This window comes from Lemur catta, chromosome 1 (assembly GCF_020740605.2).
Source record: "Lemur catta isolate mLemCat1 chromosome 1, mLemCat1.pri, whole genome shotgun sequence".
Lineage (NCBI taxonomy): Eukaryota > Metazoa > Chordata > Mammalia > Primates > Lemuridae > Lemur > Lemur catta.
Genome location: NC_059128.1, coordinates 20,586,669 through 20,613,452, shown reverse-complemented (window position 1 = coordinate 20,613,452; position 26,784 = coordinate 20,586,669). Strand labels below are relative to the sequence as shown.

General features: G+C 36.9%; 1 protein-coding gene across 4 annotated transcripts in view; it reads right to left on the bottom strand.

The window, feature by feature from the left end:
- CEP128 (centrosomal protein 128) overlaps positions 1–26,784 on the bottom strand; it is a 338,052-nt gene that overhangs the window by 16,728 nt on the left and 294,540 nt on the right. For 3 of the 4 annotated variants that reach the window (XM_045562464.1, XM_045562473.1, XM_045562489.1), the window contains 2 exons: positions 6,106–6,183; positions 2,745–2,858 (listed from right to left, as the gene is read on the bottom strand). In XM_045562464.1, the coding sequence (XP_045418420.1) occupies positions 2,745–2,858; positions 6,106–6,183 (192 nt within the window). The remainder of the gene's footprint in view (positions 1–2,744; positions 2,859–6,105; positions 6,184–26,784) is intronic. The other variant, XM_045562480.1, reaches the window with a different exon arrangement.

Sequence of the window (26,784 nt, the reverse complement as noted above, 5' to 3'; positions counted from 1 at the left end):
GTAGTACAGTGGTTTACAGTATGGTAGCTGTACAGTATGTTTGTTGAATTAAACTGAATCTTAACACTAACCGATTTCCTGGAACTGCATTTTTCAGTAGAACCAATGAACTCAAATCCCTTTAATATGACTTTTCTTTGAACTCTCTCCTAGCAAAATGTGGGAGAAGTTAATAGCTGCTGAAATAATGTTTTCTGAAACTGAAGTCATAATGGGGTTCCTTCTCTCTTGATTTAAAGAGTACTGATTTCTCTTATTCGAAGCATTTTCTTCAGGATGTCAATGATTAAGCAGAGGTAGCTCTTTTGATTATCCATGAAGACAAGAAATGATTAACACAGCTTTCTCATTACCTATCTAAGCTAATATTTCTTTTGAAGCTGTCTCCCCTCTCAGTCTTTTTAAATAACTTATTTACATAAAAGGCATATGAGCAAATGACCAGTGGTATCTATAATCAGAAAAAATGTGTTCCCACATTTTCCTCTCCAATGACTACCAAAATGTGATATTCCCATGAGTTTTGTGTTAAATTACTACATTATTTCAGGCCAGGAATCTGCTATGTATAGTAATAGTCTATATATTCAACACTGAAATGTATCAGTTTTAAAATGTTTAAGTAGTATTAATCTGGAACAATGCCATCAGAAAATGTGCTTTGTGGCCCTATCCTATACTTGCACTATTTATTTGCAAGATTTTCAAACTTATTTCTCATTTTGCTATGTTGGCTTCTCTTATGAACTAGGCTTGCTTTCCTCTTCAGCTGCAAATGTAATTTTAAACAGAACTCCAGTGAGATTACTTGCTGAACATGTTAAACATTCATAGCTTTGCCATATGCTGTTATGGAAATGGTATTGATTTATAGCAATTTAGGTGCCACTAGATAACACTGATTCACCTGATACCAAATATAACTGTATTGGGAAATAATGTTTTAAATGTTTCATCTGCATCTAGACCTCTGTTGAACTAAGAGTCATGTACAGTGTTTATGTATTTCTGCAAAAAACTGACTTTTATATATTAAAATACAGTTCTACATCTGGCAACTTGTAGAAAAATTACTTATATGAGGACTAAATTTATACTGTAACAGCACAGTGGTCAAGGACATAAATTACCCGAACCAGGCAGATTTAGGTTTTAATCCTGATTCAACCATTTAATTACTTTATAACCTTGCTTTCTTCAATGGTAAAAGAGGGAAAATAATGGTGCCAACCTGCCAGGATTGCTGTGATGATTAAATATGATAATGTACATAAGGCATGCAACACCTAGAAAAAGAGCAACTTTATGTGGTCTATTCTAATACATGCTCCATAATTACTAATTATTACAAGCTTTTGTAGCCTAAACCTTGCATTTCTGTTTAAGATAAGCAGAACTCCTTTAAATGGTGGAGAAATGCTTGAGTATATGGGCCCTGATGAGAATGTTGGGAGCTGATTTAGGAATTTAAAAATTGCCATGTGAGGCAAGGTCACTACTATAGTCAATATACCAATTTATAAAAAACAAAAGTAAAAAGTAACAAAGTCACAGGATGTCCTGTTCAAATAAGGGTATCAATAACTTGGCATAATTTTGTTAATTTCTGTTTGGGATGGAGTTAGTATAATGTTCATTTTAAGTATGCTAAGGAAGACTTATGGAAATGAGCACCATCTTTATACCCACTGAGCATTCTATCCTATTACATTCAGAGGGGGAAAGAAGCTTCTTAGAAATAATTATATTTGGCTGTAATAAGTGAATATATGCAGTGTAATGAATATTCATATATATTAAAGTTTGTAAGAATAGAAAAAAGCCAGAGAACCTGTAACTTTTCTTCTTTTTTTTAAATGGACTTGGAGTGCACATTTGAATATAGATGGATTCCCTCTAGGTACTGTTCTCAGTAGGGGGCAATTTTGCTTTCCAGAGGACATTTGGCAATGTCAGGAGACACTTTTGGATGTCACAACTTGAGATGGGGGATACTACTGGCATCTAGTGAGTAGATTTCAGGGATACAACTCAACATCCTACAATGCCTAAGACAACCTCTATTATCTGGTCCAAAAAATTATCTCTGGGATTTAGTCCCAAGGAACCTTAAACTTATTGAATCCCAGCTCTAGGCTAAGAGCCGTTCTGGGCCAAATGGGTTTAAAATCACCCATATCCCAGATGGATATCAGGTAGGCTCTAGGGAATGGCATGACTTTTGTCAATATGGTCAGATCTTCCCAGTACCTGTGTTGGTTCCATGGTCGTGAACCATAAGCTGAAGTATGAGCATGGACTTCACATTCACAAGAAAACAATGACTAGACATGCCAAGGCTATAGTTTACAAAGTATATTACCCAGCCTATGCGTACTTCATTGCTGACAGAACTGGACTTACACATAGAGGAAGGAAACCATCACACGAAGACTTTGACCAACCAAGGGGCCAGGGGTTGAACCGGCTCAGGATTCTTAAGCAGCATCAGTTCCCATAGACCAACAACACATTGAGCAATGATGGCACAGACTTAAGGTTTAGTTCTTAGGCAAAAAGTTATAAGCACAATCTTTGGATTTTTGATCTCTGTTTCCACAGAACTGAAAAGCTATTTCATATACCAAGAAAAAGCTTTTGTTTCACCAGTGCCCTCACAAGAACACGGCAGGGGCTGCTTAAGAGGCTGTAGCCTTAAACGTGGATAATGCTTACTGACTGAAGATGGATATAAAGAACATTACTTTGAAACTTTTGTTTCTGTACTTGTTGTCATCTTGGTGATGCTGAAGAGAATCTCTGTGAACTCTGTATTTAGAATATCTCCCATCAATTCTCTCAGATGAACTGTGGGTATCCTGGAAAAACAACACAGGGTCTGACTTGGTGAGTCAAAGAAAAATCAGTGCTTGAAATTAGAATAAGAAAGTGTTGATATGTAGATATATAGGGGAATCATGGGCCACCATGGGAAAAGAATAAATTGGTCACTGTGGATGCTACCATAAAAATAAAATGGGTCACACATTGGTCATTTGGTTTTTTTTCTTTAACAACTAGTCCCTCTGCCTATCTGAAATGATTAAAATCCTTTACAACAAGATCCAAGTAACAATGAGTTGTCCAAAGATCATCATTAATGACATGTGCCCATTTTAGATGTTGTGTACCGTCTCCTGAAGTAGTACTTGATATCAAAATATTTTGTTAAAAAAATGCTACCTTTAAAACTAAAGCCCTTTTACTTCACTTATCTTTAAACAACATTCTACCTTTCAACTATTACATCACGTAGATTCTTAAACTTAAGAATATCTCCTTTGCCCTCATAAGAATAAAAAGATTCAGGTAATAAAGAAATTAAGACAGCAAAAATTTCCAGGGCCTGCCTTTCTTTCATTTTTCCCTTCATTTCTTGGGAAAAGGAGGAACATAGCAATCAGTTAGTTACGATAGCCAATTATTTAGACATTTCTCTTTTGATTTAGGGAAAAATTAGAAGAAAATGAAGGCAACTGATTTTGGTATGTACAAAAAATCATCTATGGGATTTAGTACCCCAAATAGCCCCAAGAAACCTTAAACTTACTGAATGCTCAAGCTGGAAGGGGTACTAGAATTCCAAAGTTCTTATTTTTATTAGAAAAACAAACAAACAACGTCCTAAAAACTAGAGCCCAGGGAAGTTAAGAATGGCTTGCCCAGGGCTAGATAATTTGTGGCTGATTGAGTTTGGAACCCAATGCTATTCCCTTTCCACCTTATCAAACATGTAATGTTTAAAATATGGGATTGTAGAGCTGAACAACTACTTTCAAAATGAGGTGTTAGAGAGAGAATATGACTACATTTAAACAAGAATAAAGTCAAGCCTATCTAAATAGAATGAGGTCTGTACTCACACTTGGAGTCACAGGCTATAGAACTACCAAGAAATATGTATGTGAAATAAATTTTCTCATATATGCTAGTGATGTTGGTGTGAGTAGGAACCACAGAGATAATATCGCTCAATTCCCTCATTGTATGGTTGGGGACATAGCCTCTGAGACACTAAGCAATTTTGTCTGGTGCATGAGCTTAGACCAGAACTTAGGCCTTTGCATTCCTGGTCATAGCATACTAAATTTTAGAAAGTTTTAAGGGTTTGAAAAAATATAACCTGTATCTAATAATCTAAAGGCTTTATGTATTTTCATTTAAAGCCATGTCTATGTCTAGTCAATTTTATTAAATTGATTTAAATGAGCTCTTTTTAATCCTATAGATGGCTTTAGAGTACACATTGATGGGTTTCAAGCTAAATGCAGCAGGGCAAAGCAGATGGGCTTTGCTCTTGTACACAGAATTAGATCCCACTTCCAACTAATTTAATATACTCCGAACTTTGGGGTTCTTATCTGTAAAATGGGGGAAAATACTGTCCATATATAGGATTAGAAAAAAATGCAACATACAGTACTTACCTACTGCCTGCCAGTACAGTGTGTGCATAATGAAATCCTTTCCCTTTCCAAGTAAAAGGTTTCAATTTTAATGTATTGGAAAGTATAATTCTGAACTTTGAAAAATATTATCTCTCAAAATTTCACTAGGCATTTTCATGTGTGAGTTTGTGTGTATGTAAGTGTGTACATTGTAGATAATCACTAGCCCATAGGATAAAAAGTAATAATAATAAGCCTTTTGGTAATAGTAGAGAACATAACTGTTAAATTGTACGTATGAACAAAAAGTGATTTGTCACTAGAGTTAAACTTTATATTTCTATACTGGTATAAAACAGGCATCTGTTTCACAATGACAAGTGCTGTCTGTTTCCAATACCCTCTCTTGTCTGTCTTTCATTTACTTAGATGACTTCTGTTACGGAGAAAAATTTGGGAAGAATATGGACATAACATATCACCCACCATCACACTGAGTTATATAATGGTAAACAGAAATTACATCATCTTGGACACTGGTTTCATAATTCTTTGATAGAGATTTAAACTGCAAATATATAATCAAATCATAAGAAAGAATCAACACTTTAGTAAAATATACTTGAAACACTTGGTTTTGTTCTGTTTGTGATAGTCTAGATTTCTAGATGTGTCAGCTCAACCCTGAATCTCACTCAAAAACGTTCAGTTACTGAACTACCAAAAGATTCTTCATGCAAGGTAATTTTAAGACAGTGCAGACCTTGAGAACTACATCACATCAACGCTTCCAATGAATCAATATGATCATGATCTGGCTATATTCCTACCCACTGTATCCTCAAATAGTATGTTAGATTTAAACAGAACCTAAATATAACATAAGTTATATCTTAAGGCCAAGGTGAAATAAGAGATTACATGGTTTCCAAAGGGAAACCGTCATTATTGTTAACTTTTCAGCCATGCAGGGTCAATAAATTATAAATCATTAAAATTTTACATTACATATGTATCCCTAAGGTGATATGTGAAGATGCTCTTTGGACCAGACTTTGTCTGGCAGGACTGGGCAGCTGGGTTATTTGCTTTGCAGCTCTACTCTATGAGGAACTTTAAACATTACAGAAGGTAAATTCACACATGTATCTAATTGGCTTGATAAGGAAATACTCTGCAGTTAGAGTTCTATCAGTAGATGGTATGGAATATGAAATCTAAAACTCCCAGTGGATTTGAATTCACGTGTCATAGTATAGGAATAACCTGTGAACTACCATATATTTAAAACAGTACTCAATGATTTGTAAAGAAGTAGACAATTTATAGATTAAAACTGCTAATCAAAAAAGTTGTCTATTGTCAATATAATGTGTAACTCCCTTTAATTCTTAGGTTTTTTAATAAATTATTGCTAAAGCTTTAGGGAGCCAAGTGAGCCTCTGGTGGTAAGGGTTAAAAGTCTCTACCTTCCTATATTGTGCTAATACATAAGTTTCATTATTTCCAATCCTGACTTCACAAATAATGTCAATGAACTTTGATAAGATGGAGTGTTAAAAGTCACTAATGTTTTGGTACTTCTTCCCTCTCTATGCTTTTCTTTGCACATCAGGAAGATGTCAAGTATTCTCACTCAGATAAAAACACAGAAGGAGACAAGCCAACTCTTTCTCACTCTGAAGTCTTTGAAATCCTCTAGTAGGCTCAGTTTCTCAGGCACAGACTCCAGATGGTCCAAGGCCACTCGGGTACTCTGAAAAAGAAAACATAAGCAAACCAAACATTATAAAAAATTAATTAGTACTCTCAGAATTCAAATGCCAAAAATCAGTTTAGTATGAGCAGTTCAAGCTGTAGCTTTAGAGTCAAATAAGAACAGATATAATAGTATTTCTAAGATAAATTTATCTTTTTAAATCAGAAGAATTATTTCCTCTCAAAAAGTATATGAGATGCATTTGCAAGATTGACTCAGATATAAAAACTCTTCCTGGATAATTGCTTTCAACTGCTATGCTATGAAACTTTCTATAGAGCATTTCATATTAGTATTAATTTACCAAACTGCTTCAGTGAACATCAGAAATAAACCACAAGGTAATACTGAGAAATAGATGAATTTGCAGTTACTTATATATGCAGTCTATTAGAGATTCTCAAATGTTGCCATTATAAAGAAGAACAGACTTCTCAGCAATTATTTTAGTTAAAAAAGGGAAAGGGAGCAGTTCTTAAAAGACTTGGGAGAAATTTATGAAGTTAAACATTTGCAACAGGGACACACAATCCTGTTGATTATAGATCAATAACTTATCATGCAGTCTTTGATTAGCTGTCATTATTAAATCCATCAATATAAACTTTAGGAGGAAATGATGAGAAAATTTCAAAGCCAATGTGAAATAAGAGGTTAAATGGTAGAATAACTTTGAGACAAAGACTATACAGTGTGTATCATATGCATCTCTGTATTCTTAGTCCTGTTACAGCGCCAGACATATTAGGCAGGCAATAGATGTTAGCATTTAAATTTAAGATGAATTTTAATTGTTCAGTGAAGTAAATGACAAACCCTATAGCTGGTGCATGGGAAGATCATGTGCTCCCCTACATCTCCCACGTGAAAGGTTCTGAACAATGGACTGCTGAGGGTGTCATTCTGGACTGAGACAAGAGTCCTACAAGCCCTCTCTTCCATGCCAGCCCCTGCCATGAGAACCCAGAAGGCCACAAGGTGCAGATGGCATAACTACAAGAGAAAAAGAGAGCCACCCGCCATGCTGGACTTCATGTGAGTGAGACATCAATCTCTATTGTGCTAAGCCATAAGATTTCAGGGTTTATTAGTTACCAATGCATAATACAGCATTATTTACCACAAATACCTCACTGAGAATTAAATAATTAAAATGTAAGCTAATGAAGTAGTCAACTGGCTTTTTTTTGCAAGGGGGGAGGCTTTCAATTATAAGTATGTAAAAATTTTTTCTCAGAAGGAGTTCAGTTTTCTTTCACTTAACCTTCCTATTTGAAATCTCCTATCTCCTCCCAGAGAGATGCTAGTCTATGCCTAGCATCTGCAATCCAGAGCCCCACTGAAGCACTTTGTCTAGAGCATATACATCTCCTGCAGGGATGCAGAAAGGGGGTTGCGAGTCTAATTCTTCCTTACAGACACTTTCTATGTATCTATTTCTACCACCTCCTTCTGCAGTAAGTGTGCCAATTACTCCAATTCAAAAGCCTTTCCAGAATTCTGCAGGGTGAATGGCATTCGCTTTCCATTGCTACCCCCTTGACAGGTAGCTGAGTCTCACCTTTTCTGTTCCAAGTCATTTTACTACTTTTCAATGTTCTGTGACTTGGCGTTACAGTTGCCTTCTAGTTTTGATATGTGCAAATGAATGTTTCTATCTCTTATCCTTAGTTTTGTAATGTGATTTTTGAGAAGGGCAGAAACACCTTTACTTTGCCATTTTGAAGTAGAAAGTCATGTGTGCTGTTTCTTCAAGTTCGTAAAGTCCTCTTTTTTAGGGTCCATTTAAAGGATTTAGTATTTTGTTCCTTCTGCTTAGCATTTATTAATATTATTGTTAGTCTTTTGTCTGCATGTACTCACTTAAACTGCCACACATTTTAAATGACTTCATTTAATTTTTTCATGTATAAGAAGGATTCATCAAAATGACATGTTTCTTAATATAGGCCACAACTTGAAGGCTTAGGAGAGCAGGTAGTTTTAGCCACCAGGTATACTATGTTGATTTAAATAATAAAATTACAGATTTTCTCAAGAATTATATTGGCCTGTAAGCAATAAGCAATGCCCTGATGATTTTAAAGCAAAATTTTATGTGTTGAATAAAATCATTTTCATAAACACGCTCTAATAATAAAGTATTATTAGTACTTCCTTTTTTTCATCCCATAATTTTTCTCATTCAAAAGTGATCCTCTGAACCTGGATTAAGTATGTTAAACTCATTTTGTTCTCAAAATAAGCAAATGTCCTCTTTTCCTACTGAAAAATCTAGCATGTTATGCAAATATTTTTGCTTAAAATTTTCAATGAACCCAGTGACTATACAGAATCATTTTTTCTTGTACATGCTCACATGCCAGTTTTTTGACTATTTTATTATGTTTTGGGGTATATATTCAAACAGCTACATTTTTGAGAGTCAATCTTAAAAAACTCCTTGGCTCCTTCTTTCTTAAGTGCAGTTATTTTTACATTCCTCGCTCCCACGATTTCTTCCCTCTATGTCTCCATAAACTCATCTTTATACTTTCTCACCATTTATTTAACTTGTGGCTTATTTTACATTCTATTTATGTGTTGCTTCTAAATATCTTCCTCAATATTAGAAATACTTTTCTGGTACACAAGACTTTCTCTTATATTCTAGTCAATCAGTTACCAACAAATGTGTAGCTTAGATATCGCAGAAAGATCTACGAGACATAGATAGCATACTTCTTGTTCTTCAGGACCATTTAACTTACTAAGCGGAGAAATATGCATACATCAAAGACATAAGAATTATACAAAGAAAAAAGTTAACTGCACTTATTTTAAGGAAATTGCATGTACAAATGCTGAGATGTCTAGGGAATCTGCAACAATACAATGTGCAGTAATGAAGACATTGAGTCTAGGCCTACAGGCATCTCAGGTCTCATAATGTGATTTCATCAAGAGATATTTTGGGGAGTATATTTACTTTCTGGCTCTTCTTCCCCCACCCTTCACTGTATGTGTGTAAATGTGCTTAAACTACCACTTTGGCATATAGACTCAAGAATATGCACAGCATTGCAACTTTGTTTTTTTATGTGAGATTGGCTGGAGCTCTGCAATTAGAATCTTGTCACATTACATGTCATTGCAAAATCACTTTTCCCCCAAAGCTCACAGTGTTAGAGATAAGATTCATCAGCAGATGAAGAGTCTAAAATAAGGAACTTGAATATCAGAGATGCTAAGAAGACCTATATCATGTTAGTTCCTAGGGTAAAATACCTTATGTAGAGTCAGAGAAAATTTTTATTTTTTAAGTTGGTTAATTTTTTTTCTACTTTACATTATCTAATGCTTTAAAGGGCATGGACAAGTCTCCACTGTTAGAATTATGGGAGCAATGTTCATTCTAATAATGGTATCAGCAAATGACAGGTGCTTAACTGGTCTTTAATTTTCTTAATTCAGTTTTCTAGAATAAGTAAGTCAGACGCCCACAAAAAATTTAAAAAATGTTTCTCTCTTGAAAATGTTACAAGATACTAAATTTCATATCAAATTTCAAAACAAAGAAAAATTCACAAGTAAGACTCCATTTCATCAAGCGCCAACACAGTGAGTGTATTTGGTTTATCTCAGAGGCTTGAAGAGCTGGACTTGCACTGGCCTAGAAGCAGTGGCAAAGCAGATGATCGGTTCATTCTAATCCTGTTTAGTAGCATAACGAAAGAATGAACCATAAAAATGTAATTCTACTTTGAATGCACTTCTTAATCCCTGGACCACCTTAGGAGGAAGTTGTGCACTATCATTATCACCATTATACAGATGAGGCACTGAGGACAACAGAGTGGCAAAACGGGTACAAATCCAAGCAGTCTGAATGCAGAAATGGCAGTGCTCTTACTGCAAAAATATTTGCATGGCAAATCACCAGCTAAAAAGGAGCAGATAGCTGTCAGAAGCTGTAACAGTGAGCGCTTTATGTAAATGCCTAACCCCTCTCTAGCTATCTACTCTTACTAGCTAGATTTTGAAGATATGTCCTTGATGGGCTTATTTCTGAATGAGAAAATTTTAAGATGAAACCATGAAGAATTTCATCTCATCGTTGCTAAAGAGTTGGTGCTCAGGACCACACATCCAAGCATACACATATACACACACAAAAGGGATCTGGATAGTCTTTCTGTTGATTAGAGGATGTTAACTGTGAGAAGAGGTTGATGACACTAATACCTTTTCTTTTCTCGTAACATTTAGCACTAGTGTAGCATACTATATGGCATATAAGAGGTTCAGATAAATGTTGGCTGAATGAAGACAAAGGCAGAGTTACCGTGTTCTAATAAACCCATGAATTTTGACCTCTTTATTAAAAACCCAGAAGCACAAGTTTGCTGTTTCATTTATTTTCTCTACACTAAGGGCAAGATCAAGTTTTGCAAAATTCACAAAACCTGTCCTGTGGCTTTTGCACCTACAGATGTGTTCAGATATCTGTTGACAAGGGCAAGAATTAAGCTGCCAGTTTTACTATTCCAAAATCTTCAACATGCACCAAACTCCTATGGAGCTGAGCTGTTCATACTGGTCCACAGTACATTTTTCCTTAGTAGTTCCTTTGTTTCTGACTACAGGGAAATTGAATAATATAGTATGACAACATAAGTAGCAGCAATTAGGAATTAAATGGAGGAATGCAATTCTTAGATTCCTGTCTCTCATGGAGAAAATTTAAGAAACAGATTTAACCATAAACATATTTTAGTATATATATTTTTCTTTGTAAAAATGCACGCTTATTTTCTTATGAACATATAACAACTACCATTTTCTTATGGCATTATTGAAATCATATGTGTTTTACGATGATGAATAAATTAAAGGAAATGCTGTCTATATTTTTATTTTAAAAATAAATGTGTGTATTTTTGGCACTACACACATGTTAAATAAACAAGGTTATGAAGCCGTTTATTTGGGTTCAAAAATGCAATTCTATTTCATTTGGAAAGGGATCCACTGCAGAACTTTCCTGACAAATGGCTAAAAGGTGGTAAACGGACCTGAGTAAACATGTTTCAAGGACAGGAAGGGTGAGATCATAAAAAGGATAGACTGTATGCCTTTTCACTGGTGGTAACTCGATCCAGCACAGCTGTATTGGCTTCATAAGGCCCTGTTTTCCAAATTGTATAAGACACTCACTGGAACGAAACTGAACAGTAGCAGAGAACAGGCCAGCAAGGTCACGTTGTTGATGTGCATTCAAGAGCCCCAGCTGTGTGGTGCTCAAAGTTACGTGGCTTTCTTGGACTATCAGAAGAGTCCTCTATTTCTAGACTGTGCATTTTAAGAGAGGTCTAAAAATCAGACACTCACTTAGAAGTGTTTATGCGTGTCTTGGGGCACATAAGGCTTGTTATATACATATATATATATATATATATATATATATAAAACATATAAGGGTATATAAGGCTTAAGTAAAAATAATATTAATAGTTAACATGGCAATATGAGATCAGTGTTCACATTTGGGCCAAAATCTAGATGTTTTGTCAACAACAAATTCTATTTGTCTTCATATAACATCATTGTAGTTAAAAGTAGTAGAAGATGTCCTTTAAAAAGTGTAATGTTAAAGTTGAGACTAGGTAGCATATCTTCATTGCATTGAAAAACCTGGATACAAAAGGATTTCTAGGTATTTTCCAACTCTAATTTGCAATATTTTTAAGAGAAGAACTATATGAAACAGAGTATCTGCCATTCCAGATTGTTGCTTTCTTATTTCTAGACATAACCAAATTATAAGTTTTAGTTATCCTACTGTTAGCTTAAAAAGATGTGATGCATTCAACAAGTATGGATGTGTGTGTGTGTGTGTGTGTGTGTGTGTGTGTGTTTTCCTTTCAACAAGAAAACACCAAGAATGAGTTGAAGGATCATATCTCTTTCCCAGTGATTCTTGAGATTGCACCCTTTAATATTGTTCTTGCCACTCCCTGACATAAAGAAAAAATAACATATTAAGACAAATGAGGACTAGTTTAGTGTTTTCTGTGTACTGAACAATAAATTAGGCACTTACAACTGTTTTATAAGGAGTGTCTTGAAATCTACAATCTATTTAATTGAAATCACTTTATTTCTTAAAATTGAACACAAAATATACTCACAAGGGAAAGAAAGTTAAGATCATTTGCAGGGAAAAAAAAACGTGATTACATGTTAAAAATGGGCAAACAGTATAAGCAAAGGTTTCTTGGAAGAGACTGAGTTTATCAATTTCCGCTAAGGTGGCATGTAAAGAAATTATGTTTGTAGGTGCACAGGTCCCAGACATGTGTTTCCAGCTGGCTGATGAATAGTGGGGAAGTGGAAGGTATGCTGAACTGGAAACCAGCACCCCTGAGTTATGGATATTCAGAGTTCCAGTAATGTTACTTACTTGAATTTTGCAGTTTTGGGAATATCACTTTGCTCTGCCCTTCTAGGCTTCAGTATTTTATTTGCAAAATGGGGATAAATAATGATGGTCTTTACTATCCTACACCCACAGGGTAGCTGTGATTATCGAAGTAAGAGAGTGAATGTGAAAGGTCACTGAAAATTGTCAAATATTTTCCAAATAGCAGGCATCGAAAAAATGCTGAATCTGTGAAGTACTATGAACTCCAGTAACTCCCAAATAGAGAAGAGGTCAGTGACAATCTAAAACCATAGCTAATAAAAACCAGTAAACAGAGTACAAAGCAGAAATAAGGCAAACTTAATTAAAATTACATCCAATATTTAGAAATGCATTTACTATTCCACAGACATCTAAAACATGAAAGTAATAGAAGCGTAATGGCACATAAATTACTTTTGTACATACTGTGCCCTCCGTGGCCAATGTTCTCTCCAGTCCTTACCTGGTTAACATCTTCCCCCCAATATTATGAGCATTTTCAACCATACAGGAAATCTGAATGAGATACAGAGATCTCCCATATCCCCAACACCTAGATTCTACTATTAACATTATATTTGCTTTATCACATATCAATCCATCTATCCATCCCTCGGTTTGCCCTTTAATCCAACTTATTTTTAGGAAGCATTTCAAAGTAGATTGCACATATTAGGGTACTTCCCCCTAACTACTGTAGCATGGAAATCACCAACACTAGTTTATTTTTTATTTTTTAAATGCTAAATTTACATATAATGAAATGTACAGACCTTAAGTTAACTGGTTAAGTTTCATTATCTTTCATATTTCAGCCCAGGTTTCCCTGCCTTTTCTGATCCTGTCACACAAGCTCTCTGCTGCATCACAGACCTCACTTTGGTAACACTTATCAGAGCACTAATATTCTTTCTTGTGGGACTGTTGGATTACCATTTGTGTCACCAGTAGGCAATAAACATCATGAGGGCAGGGAATGTGTCCCCAGCACTCCACCCAGTGCCTGCCACAGAAGAAGCATTCAATAAATGCTGCTTAAACAAACACATGACTATTAATTGATGAAGGAAAGGTTTTCACATTTGTTCAATCTGTAAATATTTACTGAATGCCTCAGACACTGTTCTGTAGAGCTTACAGTTTAATGGGGGAGAAACCAACAAATTCATAAAATGTGAGGTTGTCATAAATGCTCTGAAGAAGAATAAAGGAGGGTACAGTGGTAGGGAGTGACAGGGCTGCTATTTCAGACACAGTGATTTGGGATAGCCTCTCTGATGAGATGGTTTTGGAGCAGAATGAAATCAGGGGCTGCGTCATGAGAACCCCTGAGGGAAAGCAATGGGGACAGAACGGGAGGCCTGTCTGGCTTATTGCACAAACGAATGGCCAAGAGCCTGGTGTGGCCAGGTAAGGAGCTCACGATACGGTGAGGCCAAAGATGCCTAAGACAAGATCTTAGAGAGCCTTTTAAGCCACAGTCAAGATTTTGTATTTAATTCTCAACGAGATGGAAGGTCTTTTGAGAGTTTTGGGCAGAGGAGTGACATGTTCTCATTTACTCTCAAAAGGAACATTCTGGATGTTGTTTAGAGAACAGACTGCTAGCCCCTTAGCCCTAACCAGGAGAAGAACGTGTGGAGTTTGGGAGCACTGTGTGAAAGCAGGTTGGGCATCTCACTCCCAGGTTGAGGACTTGCTGGACAGCAGCAGAAACTCTGAGACCCATCTCAGGGAGTTATTTGCATGGGGCTCCATGAGGAATTTATTGGGGGAACAGACTGAATCCCCAGAAGGCCCAGGGTGCCGAACCAAATATTCCTGATTTACCCCAAATACTTTCACACTCCAAGAACATGTCTTTTTGCTGTAAATTTCTGAAAATATCCTAAATGTCCACAAAATGTTTTCTCTATACATATTTTCATTTGTAGTAGCCTTCTGTTAAAAGATACGCAACAAGATAAAGTTAAAAAGATCACTGATATGAAATCATAAGATGAAGGGCTATATCTCAGCTTTGACATACCAGTTGTATGAATCTAGGCAAATTATTTAACCCATGGGCCTCAGTTTCTAAATCTGGAAAATAGGACCTGAACATCTCTAATAACCTTTTTGGATCTAGCCTTAGTCCACTGTAATTTTAAGTGCTTCTCATGGTAGGTTGGGATCTAGTTTTTAAGTTTAAAAGGTTGGAAAGAGTGTGGAAAAAAGGTTTCATAAAGAGAAAGCAAAATAGGGAGAAAGCCACATATGGGATTCTCAGGCTTAATATTTACCCAAGAACACCTGTGGGGTGGGAAAACCTTCACTCTTCTATGGCAGAAAGTAAAGTTAATGACTGTATATATACATATATATATATATATATATATATATTTTTTTTTTTTTTAAAAAAAGAGGAAGAAAGACATTTTTGTCTCCTTGGGTGTTTGCTCCACCAAATTACCAACTCCAAATATTTGTCATTTTGTATTTTTAGAAAAGATGCTTCCAAAAGCAGCCAACAAACTTTCTTTTCATTTTTTTCACTTTATAATTGGCCTAACTTATAAAAAAAATGATCTCACCATTTCCCCCTTATCTGACTACTGCTAATTAGCTTCTGGATCTATTGCCATAAATATTATTTTATACTTTTGCTTCTCTCCTAAAAGATTCTATGCCATCATGATGTTGCACATTAAGGTTCATCAGTCTGGAATATTCTCTACAGACTGCTTAAATTAGCTCACTGATTCTCCTGTAAGACTTGGCTTGGTCACTATCTCCTCTAACACTGCAGCTAAGGGCATGGGCTCCTGAGCCAGTTTGCCTGAATTTAAATCCTGATTTAGTCACTCACTGACTATGTGTCTTTAAGGAAGTTCCCATCCCTCTGCACTCAGACTCAGTTTCCCTATAAATAGGAATGATAATAATACCCATTGTGCAGAGTTGTTGTAAAGATCAAACGCATTAACACATGCAAAGTACTAAGAGCAGGGCCTGGAATGTAGCAAGCACTAATAAACACTAGCTATTATTACACTAATAATATTAGTTATTATTCCATAAACCACTCCCCTAAACTTGGGTTAGGTTGCTATACTCAGTAGTTGCCATGCACGTATATATCTCCCATTATGTGTGTAATTATTTCGTAACTGTGTGTTTACTTGTCTTCTTCAGTAGACTGCAAATTCCTTAAAGGCATGATATTTTCCCCTATATTTTCAATGCTGAGTACTTGCTATCTCACACGATAAATTTCACCTTTATAAAAAAAGCCTTCTTATGACAAAGAAAAATATGCATTTAGAACTTAGGAATATTATGGCAAGACAAATATAGCAAAATGTATTCAAAGTAGAATTTAAAAATTGACTGTTTTTGAGGAACAGAGAATATTTCTAAATAGACTCAAAATTAAGTAAGTAATAATTAAGAAACAGAACTGGAAGAAGAATGAGGGGACAGTAAAGCTGAGTTAAATAGCGTAGACCAAGTTAAAGGAAATGAGAACAAAGACTTCTGTGGAGCTAAAGAAATGGCATAGGGGCTGGGCGAGGTGGCTCACGCCTGTAATCCTAGCACTCGGGAGGCCGAGGCAGGAGGATCACTCGAGGTCAGGAGTTCGAGACCAGCCTGAGCAAGAGCGAGACCCCATCTCTACTAAAAATAGAAAGAAATTATCTAGACAACTAAAAATATATATAGAAAAATTAGCTGGGCATGGTGGCACATGCCTGTAGTCCCAGCCACTCGGGAGGCTGAGGCAGGAGGATCGCTTGAGCCCGGGAATTTGAGGTTGCTGTGAGCTAGGCTGACGCCACGGCACTCACTCTAGCCCGGGCAACAAAGTGACACTCTGTCTCAGGAAAAAAAAAAAAAAGAAGTGGCACAGGAAGTGATTTGAAGAGCAACCTGCTTCCTGAGGATGAGTCCCTGGGCTTATCCCTGCTGTGCAATGGGGACACGGAACACAGAGCATATACTGAGAAATGCTAATGATGTCCCTGAAACCTGCAAAGCCCTTGTCCCAAGTCCTCAAGACACCCTAACGTAGGCGATCACATTTATCTTTCCTATGTAACACGGAGCAGAGGGCCCCGATAAAGAACACTGAATAGGAATGATAATTGCTCTGGCTGAGGTAAGGTCCAGGCTAATTTACTTAAAAGCACCTTGGTGAGGTGAACATAATTAATCCTCTCTGTTCTCAAAATAAAGGGTTATTTTCTTTTTAAGAGATGTCCTGTGTTCTCAGAAAGAATGACAAAACAAATTAATCATTTTCCATTACTCCACGCACAGCACTTGGATGTTGAAAGAACATGTGAACAGTTAATCCCCCTATATGGATGAGTTTCTGGTGACAGGCAGATCAGATCTAAATAGAAATCAGGCAAGGTATTTTATTTTTATCATCGTGGCATTGTGACTTAATTCAAAAATAACTGAGATCAACTCTGCCTATGTTTTCAAAGTTTGCTTTCATAATTAATCCTTTTTTGAACACTTAGAAAACAAGCTTTTGGATTTTGTACAAAGTGTTCCCCTGATGACTGCTGCCAAAGAAGACAGAAGCAGAAACTATCAGGTATATTTTAAAACCATCAAAAATTCAGCCGAATTATCTCAAGAAATCCCCACTGCCAGACCATACTTAGTTAATGTATCAATAATTTAAAGTTATAGCAATCCATTTTGGCAGACACCTCTTTTAAACAGCTAATGTTAAAGGTGAACTGTAAACGTGTTTGAGATGCTCCATTAAACTGTGCCCTGAATGGCTGAACGAAAAGTGTAAGAAGGGACATATGAATTATATGTAAGTGCAAGTACATATTTTTGAATTCTTCCAGGTGTTGAATTTTCAACCATGGGCTAAGAAACATGGATCATGAAAACCAGAGGACACAATATAGCTGACAATGTTATCTGGTGAGCAACTTCATCTGACATTTGCCACAACCAATAGTTTTCCCGAAACTTCAATTGCCAGAAAGTCCCCTCCTCCCAAATGAAAGCCATGCATTCATTCAACTGGACAACAATGAAGCTTTGTGGCCTGGTGGTTAGTATGAAAAAAGGGCTGGTCTTGCCAAAATAATTTGAAATTTTGAATTTAGGTCCCTTCCCCACTTTGTTGTAACATATTCAACTAAAATGAATAAGGTCTGCAGCCTTTACTAGACACATTAAAAACTAGAAGTAGCCAAAACCACATGACTTTGGACACTTCAACTATGCAATGAAAGCTCTAGAAAACATGCAATACTTGAAAATTAGATAGGATTTCACAAAAACTTATTAGCCACACACTGAATAGGACACCCAGTCTCTTCTTCACTCAACAAGAATTAAGCACCTACTATGTGCAAATCAAATCTATAACATCACTCCACCAGACTTGATTCTGTTAAACCTGACCAGATTTAGTTTGAAGATATTCTTTGGGTTTCTGAATGAAAATAAATTGTTAGGGCAATATGGAGAAATATGTACATTATAAGTTTTCATTAACCATTTTTTTCCCTTTTAAATTCAGAACTGTTAAAATATGGACTGTCTTAGTTTGGCTGCTATAACAAAAATACCATAGACTGGGTGGCTTGAACAACAAACATTTATTTCTCACAGTTCTGGGGGCTGGGAAGTCCAAGACCAAGGCTCTAGGAGATCTTGTACCTAGTGAGGGTCTGCTTCCTGGCTTGCAGACAGTGACTTTCTTGCTGTATCCTCACATACACAAAAGAGAGATCATCTCTCTAGCACCTTTCTCTTCTTATATGAACACTAACCCCCTCATGTGGGCTCCATCCTCATGACCTCATCTAAACCTAATACCTTCCTTCTAAAGGGTTCACCTCCTAAATCATTCTGTTAGGAGTTAGAGTTTCAAAATGTGGATTTTTGGGGGGAACACAAACATGAAGTTCATAAGAGGAACTATGTCTTATTATTCTTCAAATCTATGGTGTTAATATATAACAGCTACTCAATAAATATTTATTGAATTTCATGCTATAATTGCTTCTCAACATTTTTAAAAACAGCTAATGTGAATGATAAGATAATTTATATTTGATTTGGGAATCGGCTTGTATGCTGCCAAGTGAATATGGATGTGCCAGTAATTCTGAAATTCACTCTAAATCTGCAGTCCTCAACCCCCAGGCAGCGGAGTGGTACCAGTCCATGGCCTGTCAGGAACCAGGCCATACAGCAGGAAGTGAGCAGAGGGTGAGTGAGCAAAGCTTCATCTGTATTTACAGCTGCTCCCCATCGCTTGCATCACTGCCTGAGCTCCACCTCCTGTCAGATCAGCTGGGGCATTAGATTCTGATAGCAGAACAAACCCTACTGTAAACTGCACATGCAAGAGATATAAGTTGTATACTCCTTATGAGAATCTAATGCCTATTAATTTGAGGTGGAGTTGAGGCAGTGATGCTGGCACTGGGGAGTGGCTACAAATACAGATTATCATTAGCAGAGAGGTTTGACTGCACAGAGACCATAATAAATCAATTGCTTGCAGACTCATATCAAAATCCTATCAGTGAGTGGCAAGTTACAATGAAGCTACATCTGGTGGTAGGCTTTATAGCGGCTAGTGAGTTGATGTTCTTCAACTGTACAGGTGCATCTGGTGGCAGGCTTACGTCAGAATCTGATATTTGTTTTAGTCTGTGTGTGGCCCACCCATTATGTCATTTACCACTTCCTTCTGCACCTCTTTCCCGCAATGCACACTTGTCTCAGTCACAGTGTTGGTAAGTCCACAAGCTAACCCTAGTAAAAATGAGTAAAAAACAAACATCGCTGGCGAGCTTCTTTGAAAAGAGGGAAAACCCCAGTAATAAGACAGTAGAAGACTCTAAAACTGCCAACAAAATGAAAGCTGCATTTAAAAGAAAATACCAAGAGTCCTACTTAAATTACAGGTTCATTGCAACAGGTGATTCACATTCTCCAAGCCCACTTTGTATAACATGTGGTGACTGGCTACCCAACAAAGCCATGAAATGTTCAAAACTGCTTTGCCACATGGAGACCAAGCACCCTGCATTAAAAGACAAGCCTTTGGAGTTTTGCAAAAGAAAAAAATGTGAACATGAGGAACAGAAGCAATTATTGAAGGCCACCACTTCATCAAATGTGTCTGCACTGAGAGCATCATTCTTAGTGGCTAACTGCATTGCTAAAGCTAAGAAGCCCTTTACCATTGGTGAAGAGTTGATTCTGCCTGCTGCTAATGACATTTACTGCGAACTTTTAGGAGAGGCTGCAGTTCAAAAGGTAGCACATGTTCCTCTTTTGGCTAGCACCATGACTAAGCGAATTGATGAAATAGCAGAGAATATTGAGGCACAATTGTTAGAGAGGATTAATGAGTCACTGTGGTACACAATCCAGGTTGTCAAGTCTACTGATATTGACAACAAGGCGACAATGCTTGTTTTATGCAATATTTTTCAGGAGGATATGCATGAGGATATGTTATGTGTACTTCTGTTGCCAACCAACACCACTGCTGCAGAACTATTCAAGTATTTGAATGATTATGTATCAGGAAAATGAATTGGTCATTTTGTGTCAGTATATGCACGGACGGAGAACTGCCATGACTGGACAGCTTTCTGGTTTCACTACTCGGGTCAAGGAAGTCGCTTCTGAATGTGAGTCTATGCACTGTGTCATCCATAGAAAAATGCTGGCTAGTTAAAAAATCTCACCTGAAGTAAACAATGTTTTGCAGGATGTGATTAAAATTATCAACCACATTAAAGTACATGCCTTTAACTCACGCCTGTTCGTGCAGCTCTATGAGATGGATGCAGAGCACACACATCTCTTATACACAGAAGTGAGATGGCTTTTTAAACGTAGATCACTGGCCAGAGTTTTTGAGTTATGCGAGCCACCCCAGAGATTTCTTTTTAAAAAATAGTCACCAATGGCAGCACATTCCAGTGACACAGAATGGGTCACAAAATTTGCTTACTTGCGTGACATATTCAACCTGATCAACCAACTCAATCTGTCACTTCAGGGGAGAATGAGAAGTCAGCAGAGAAAGTGGCTGCATTCAAAGCCAAACTGGAATTATGGGGCTGATGAGTGAACACTGGGATTTTTGACATGTTTCAAACATTAGCAGAGATTTTGAAAGAGACTGGGCCAGGGCCTTCTTTCTCCCAGCTGGTGCATGATCGCCTATCTCAGCTTTCAAAAGACTTTTGAGCATTACTTCCCAACCACAAAAGACCCCTGAACTGGGAAGGAATAGATCTGAGACCCATTTGTGAATAAGCCAGGTGAACCAACTTTGTGCTAGAAGAGGATCAACTCCTGGAGATTGCAAATGACAGTGGCCTGAAAAATATGTTTGAGACAACTTCAAATCTCCATACATTTTGGGTTAAAGTCAAGGCAGAATATTCTGAAATTGCCACAAAAGCACTGAAAAACCTGCTTCCATTTCCAACATCCTATCTTTGTGAAGCAGGGTTTTCTGCTGTGACAGCAACCAAAACGAGATTACAGAGTAGACTGGACATAAGCAACACACGTTGGGCGTCACTGTCTCCCATCACCCCCAGATGGGACCTGCCTAGTTGCAGCAAAACAAGCTCAGGGCTCCCACTGATTCTGCATTATGGTGAGTTGTATAATTATTTCATTATATATTACAATGTAATAATAATAGAAATAAAGTGCACAATAAATGTAATGTGCTTGAATAATCCCGAAACCATCCTCCACCTCGACCCTCGACCCCACCCCCAGCTCTGTGGAAAAATGTCTTTCATGAAACCGGTCCCCGGTGCCAAAAAGGTTGGGGTCCACCTTCTCTAAATGAAATAATGAAGTTGCAACAATAAAATCAAATTAAGGGAGAAAGGTATTCTACTTTTGGGGATATTCTAGGACAGGACACCCATGGGAAGTATCAGTTAGAGAGAGCAAATCTGGAATATTTTATGTTGCTTCCCTGCTTGCAGTCTCCCACCCCTCCCAGGCTTTAATCAGAGGTCAAAGGTGAGAGATTTGCTATTATTATTTCTAAGAAGGTGCAGACACAGGTACATATCTGAGGATTTGAAAATGCCAGTCATGCACAGCACTGCTTTAAATATATGCACTCTCACCTTCTTAAAGGGAATTCAGTGCCTTTAAGGAACTTTCTGGAGATGCAAACAAGATACCTATTGATTACGGTATATCAAATGTACTGTAATATCACTTGTAGAAGTCAGCTGCAATTTTCATACTATGGGAACCACAGGAGATTCATTTGTAACAAATGAAGACCTAACAAACACACACAAGGACAGGAGTACAGAACGGCAGTTTGTTCCGAGAACCTGGAACACAACAATGTACTTTTGTTTAATCTTTAGTATAACAGGAAAATTAGTCATCAGTATTTACTATCCAGGTCCAATGGGTCTTTTTCTTTTTTTATATTTTATTCATTTGGTGAATAATTTAGAAAATAGAATGATAGTAAAAATAACTTTATTAGAAGTGTTAATATGAATTTAAGCATGTTGCATATTCTATGGTTTTGAAGGTATGAATACAATGGACTGCTAAAAACTGTCAGTCATCAACTTGGAAAATACCCATCTTGTAAATACTGATTTCAGATTTCAAATACATCTCTAATGAGTTCTACTTTATCATTATTTCTAGCTCTTTCTTCTTGTATTTGGCATCTTCAAAACACAATACTTTTAAAAATGTGACAGTTTCTAATTTTTATAAATTGATAAGTTCATCTTCTTTACTACATAATTGTACATTTTTTACCCTTTAGATTTATAAGCATCAATTAGAATAATCAACCCAATGAAAACTTTCATATCATTTTTTTCTTCCACTTTTGTATATAAGCTGACTTCAACATTTGCCCACTTGTGAACTATAGGAAGTAAATTTTGATGCACATATATAATCAAAGATGAAAGAGTACTGTCACATATACTTTTAGCAAATGGGCTGGTCCAAGTTCTTGTTGCAAAATATTGCATAATGACGTCCTTATTGTTGGATGACTAACTGGATGAGAGTATCCTATTTCCTTTTTGTTCTGAGAAACTTATTGTTCACTACTGATTCTTGGGTTTGCAATAATTCATGTATGATATTTTCATTTGAAGACTGATAATCTGACTTTTTGCTTATATAATTAATTTCATCATCATCGTTAGAATCTAGAGTGCTGCTATCTCTTTATATTGATCTTCTGAGTCATCTAATAACTGAAATGTCTTCTGTCAATTTCCTTCTCTTTGTCACTATGGGAAAAAATAAAAAATTTTGAAATCTCAACCTGCATTCAATAAAAGTGGTTATAATTTTAAAAGATAATGCTCAGTCATGCAGAACACTCCATACCTTCTTGAAAGATAGTACAATATGTTGTTGGGAAGTCCTGCTCCATGGTATTGATACACATATTTTGAGAGCTTTTGTTCCAGACTAGCTTTCCAAGGATGTTTGTATAGAAAACAGCCTTGGAAGGTACAAAATAGTGTCTCCCTCTGGGGCAAAGGTTGGATAGGAATTCTTGCAGCTCCTTTTATAAGAATGGAGGCTTTATAAGCTCAGAGATCTTCAGCTATAATGCAAATTTACTCTGTGTGCAACACCCACCTGGGCCCACCTCCTCATTACCCCTACGAGACTTGTGGGAAAGGAAACCATGCAAATATGAAGCTCGAGCTGGCTGCTGTGCCATGTGTAATAAAGTCCTTTGTCTCCTGTCTTTTGCCAGCATACATGAAAGTGTGGTAGACTAACTTGCCAGCTCGCAAGTAGGGTAAAATCTCAGACCCTTCACAGTTCTTGATATACTTTGGGTACTATAATAAAAAAAAATGAAATATTATGTAATAGTGATGATTTAGTTCACTTATTACAACATCCTTTCATGTGATTCCATCATTCCACCATTTTCATATTAATAATAATGATAATTTTACATGATCATTAAATTATACTGATAATTTCTAGGATGATAAAAATAGCAAAATGTTTCAAGAAAGTAAGATCACCAAGATCCATTATATATCTGCAGGTCAGAATGAATTTTATCCTATTTTAAAAATAAGGAAAATGTTTCTTTGTTCCTTGAAACATGCTAAAGCATGGAATAAAAGTTTTAAAACATCAATACTTATGAAAAGAAATTAAAAAAAACAAGATTGGGTCCAATTGATTCTGTTGGTATACTGAGAATTAAACTACCCTTAAAAACCTTTCAACCTTTTATCATCACTTTCAGAATCCTCTTCATCCTGTAAGTTTCTCCTCCCTGTGACCCTCCCTAAACCACTTCTATGGGGTCTGATATAAAGTCTCATAGGACTTCATAAAATACCTGTTCTGCCCTACAGTGCAGTGCAGTAGCTGTAAGGAGGAACCACACTTCACACTCAGCCCTTTGCATGGAGTAGTTGGTTATCATATGTTGAATGGAGAAATGACTGAAAGGCAATGAGTGTGATCCAAGAGGGGATTAACACCAGAGTAGCACCAAGAGAAATGAGAAAAGAGAGATGAGGGAGGCAGTCTACATAATCTTTGTTAATATGCCAAAAATAAATTTACTTAATAGCTCATTTGCCCGTTATACTGACTTAAAAAAAACATACATTTGTTTTTTAATTGTTCATATAGTTTCCCAAGATACTGCCTTTGTAAATTGGCCAATTTGTTCAAATCAGAGAATTGGTCATTTATGAATCCATGATGCGGCATTGGCCCCTTAAGTTGGGTCTGACAAATGTAATTTTTATTAAGAGGCTAAAATTAAGCTCCCTGAATTTTCAGAAAATTAAGGAAAATAATGTTTGAGAAAGAATCTTACAACTGCTGTTTAGGTAGATTAAAAAGAAGAAACACTGGGGAAAGAAGACATGACTGTATCAGTAGAAAAGACATGAAATTAAGTCAGTGGTAACGGATAGGACTAAATCCAACAGACATGAAAGCAGAGTAACACCAGGCTCTGGAGACAGACTGTACAGGTACATTCTTAAAGGACGTATTGAAGATGGCCCCAGTCAGTGATTCTCAACCACAGCTGCACATTACAATTATCTGGGGAGATTTAAACAATACTGGGTCTTACCCCAAGTCAACCGAATCTGGAGGTGGGGATGTGTTGAAGTAAAATTACTGGGATTATTAAATAAGAACTCTAAATCTAAACTTCTTACAGCCTAAACTTGAAACAATTGAATTGCATTTTGGAGGTAGAATTTATATAACACAAAGTGCCAAGACATATAACCAGGGTGGCAAAACTAGGTCTAGAATACAATGTCCTGATTAATAAGCCAACCCTTTCCAGTCCATACACTGCGCTTGTATAGCTGATTAAAGTAGTGCACACATAAGGGATGAATATTTTTAAAATTTAGAAAAGGACTTTTCCATCCATTATCTCATTTGATTTTCTTAGCAAACCTTTGAGATAAGCAGAACAAGTCTTAGGCCCACTTCAGAGATAACAGGAAATAGGCTCAGAGAGGTTAAGTAGGTACCCATGTAAGTCAGAATTTACAACCAGGTCTTCTAACTCCATCCATCAGACACTAATAATTCTCTAAAGCAGTTAAAGATCATCTGACTTTTGCCTTCCCCTGTTACTCAATTCCTATACTTCTGGAATAAACACACTTTTCTTTAAATAAGAACAAGTGTCGAATTAGGAGTTTTGAGGTATTATAGAGCAAAGCACGGTCTGAGTTAGAAATGAAAAGGATACAATGACAACAGGAAGGTCTCTGAAAAGAAGATGTAAAGCAGCGGTCCCCAACCTTTTTGGCACCAGGGACCAGTTTCATGGAAGACCATTTTTCCACGGATGGGGGTGAGGGAGGCATGGGAGGGTGGGGGGAGGCGTAGCTCAGGTGGTGATGCCAGCGATGGGGAGTGGCTGTAGCAGCTGTAAATACAGATGAAGCTTCTCTTGCTGGTCCCCTCACTCACTACCCGCAACTGCTGCTCACCTCCTGCTGTGTGGTCCAGTTCCTAAGCTTCATAGAAGACAATTTTTCCATGAACTGGGGGCTGGTGCCGGGGGAGGGAGCTCAGGCAGTGATACATGGCCCAGTTCCTAACAGGCCACAGACTGGTACCAGGCATGGCCCAGGGGGTTGGGTACTGCAGAGTAAAGGGAATACTTCACTGAATCCAAATGTTTTAAGTTAGTGAGTCAACCTATGTTTAAGGAGTTTTAGACTATATGGTTAATGTCTGACGGCAACGAAACAAACATATCAAGGATGTGTTTGGCCTTTGCTTGGGATAGAAAGCAAAGGTAGATGTGAGATGCTGGTGGAGCAAAACATTGAAGAACCTCCTGTAAATCATTTATGGAACACCAGCTATGCAAAATAATTAAGAAGAGAGCCTAAAGAGAATAATGAGGGAAGGGCTGTTTTGATGGTTTGGCCTTTCACTGTTTGATGTTCAAATATAATGTAATTGGGAGCAATGACAGGCTGAAATCATTTACTAATGTTAAATAATTAACATGAGACCACTTTGGGCATTTATATTAATAGTGCTAATAGTGACAATTTATACTCTCTCCAGCCTTTCATCTGAGATCAAAGTTTATTAAAAGCCCTAAACAAACTTTATAAACACTTATATAAGTGGTATTAGAGCCGTTATGCAGATGCATTAAAAAAAAAGATCAACTGAGGTGTTTATTATCACTGAGAAAGCTCAAGACAGAACTAGTAATGCAATCTAGGGGCAGGGCAAGTCTTTTATTCAAAATTCAAAAGGAAGAAAACTAGATCAAAGTTGCTTTATGAAACACCACTTACCAATTAGCTTAGGGCACATTCTGACAATTCTCAGTATGGCTAAGAATGTCAGTGCCCTATTTCTGAGTCTACTTCTTGCCCTGCTCAAGGTAAAGAGGAGATCTGAGTGTGAATTTTTGTCCTCTTCACTTTGCATCACTCAACAGATACTCCTTTACTAATTGTTCCTTACTCATGTCTTCGTTACTCTCACCAGTCACAACTGGAGGATGTGGAATGCAAAGGCCATTGTGTTGCTAATTAGGACACAAATTCTAGCCCTACTTTTGTCATAGTCTGAAATCCATAGACTCCTCTAGCCACCAGACT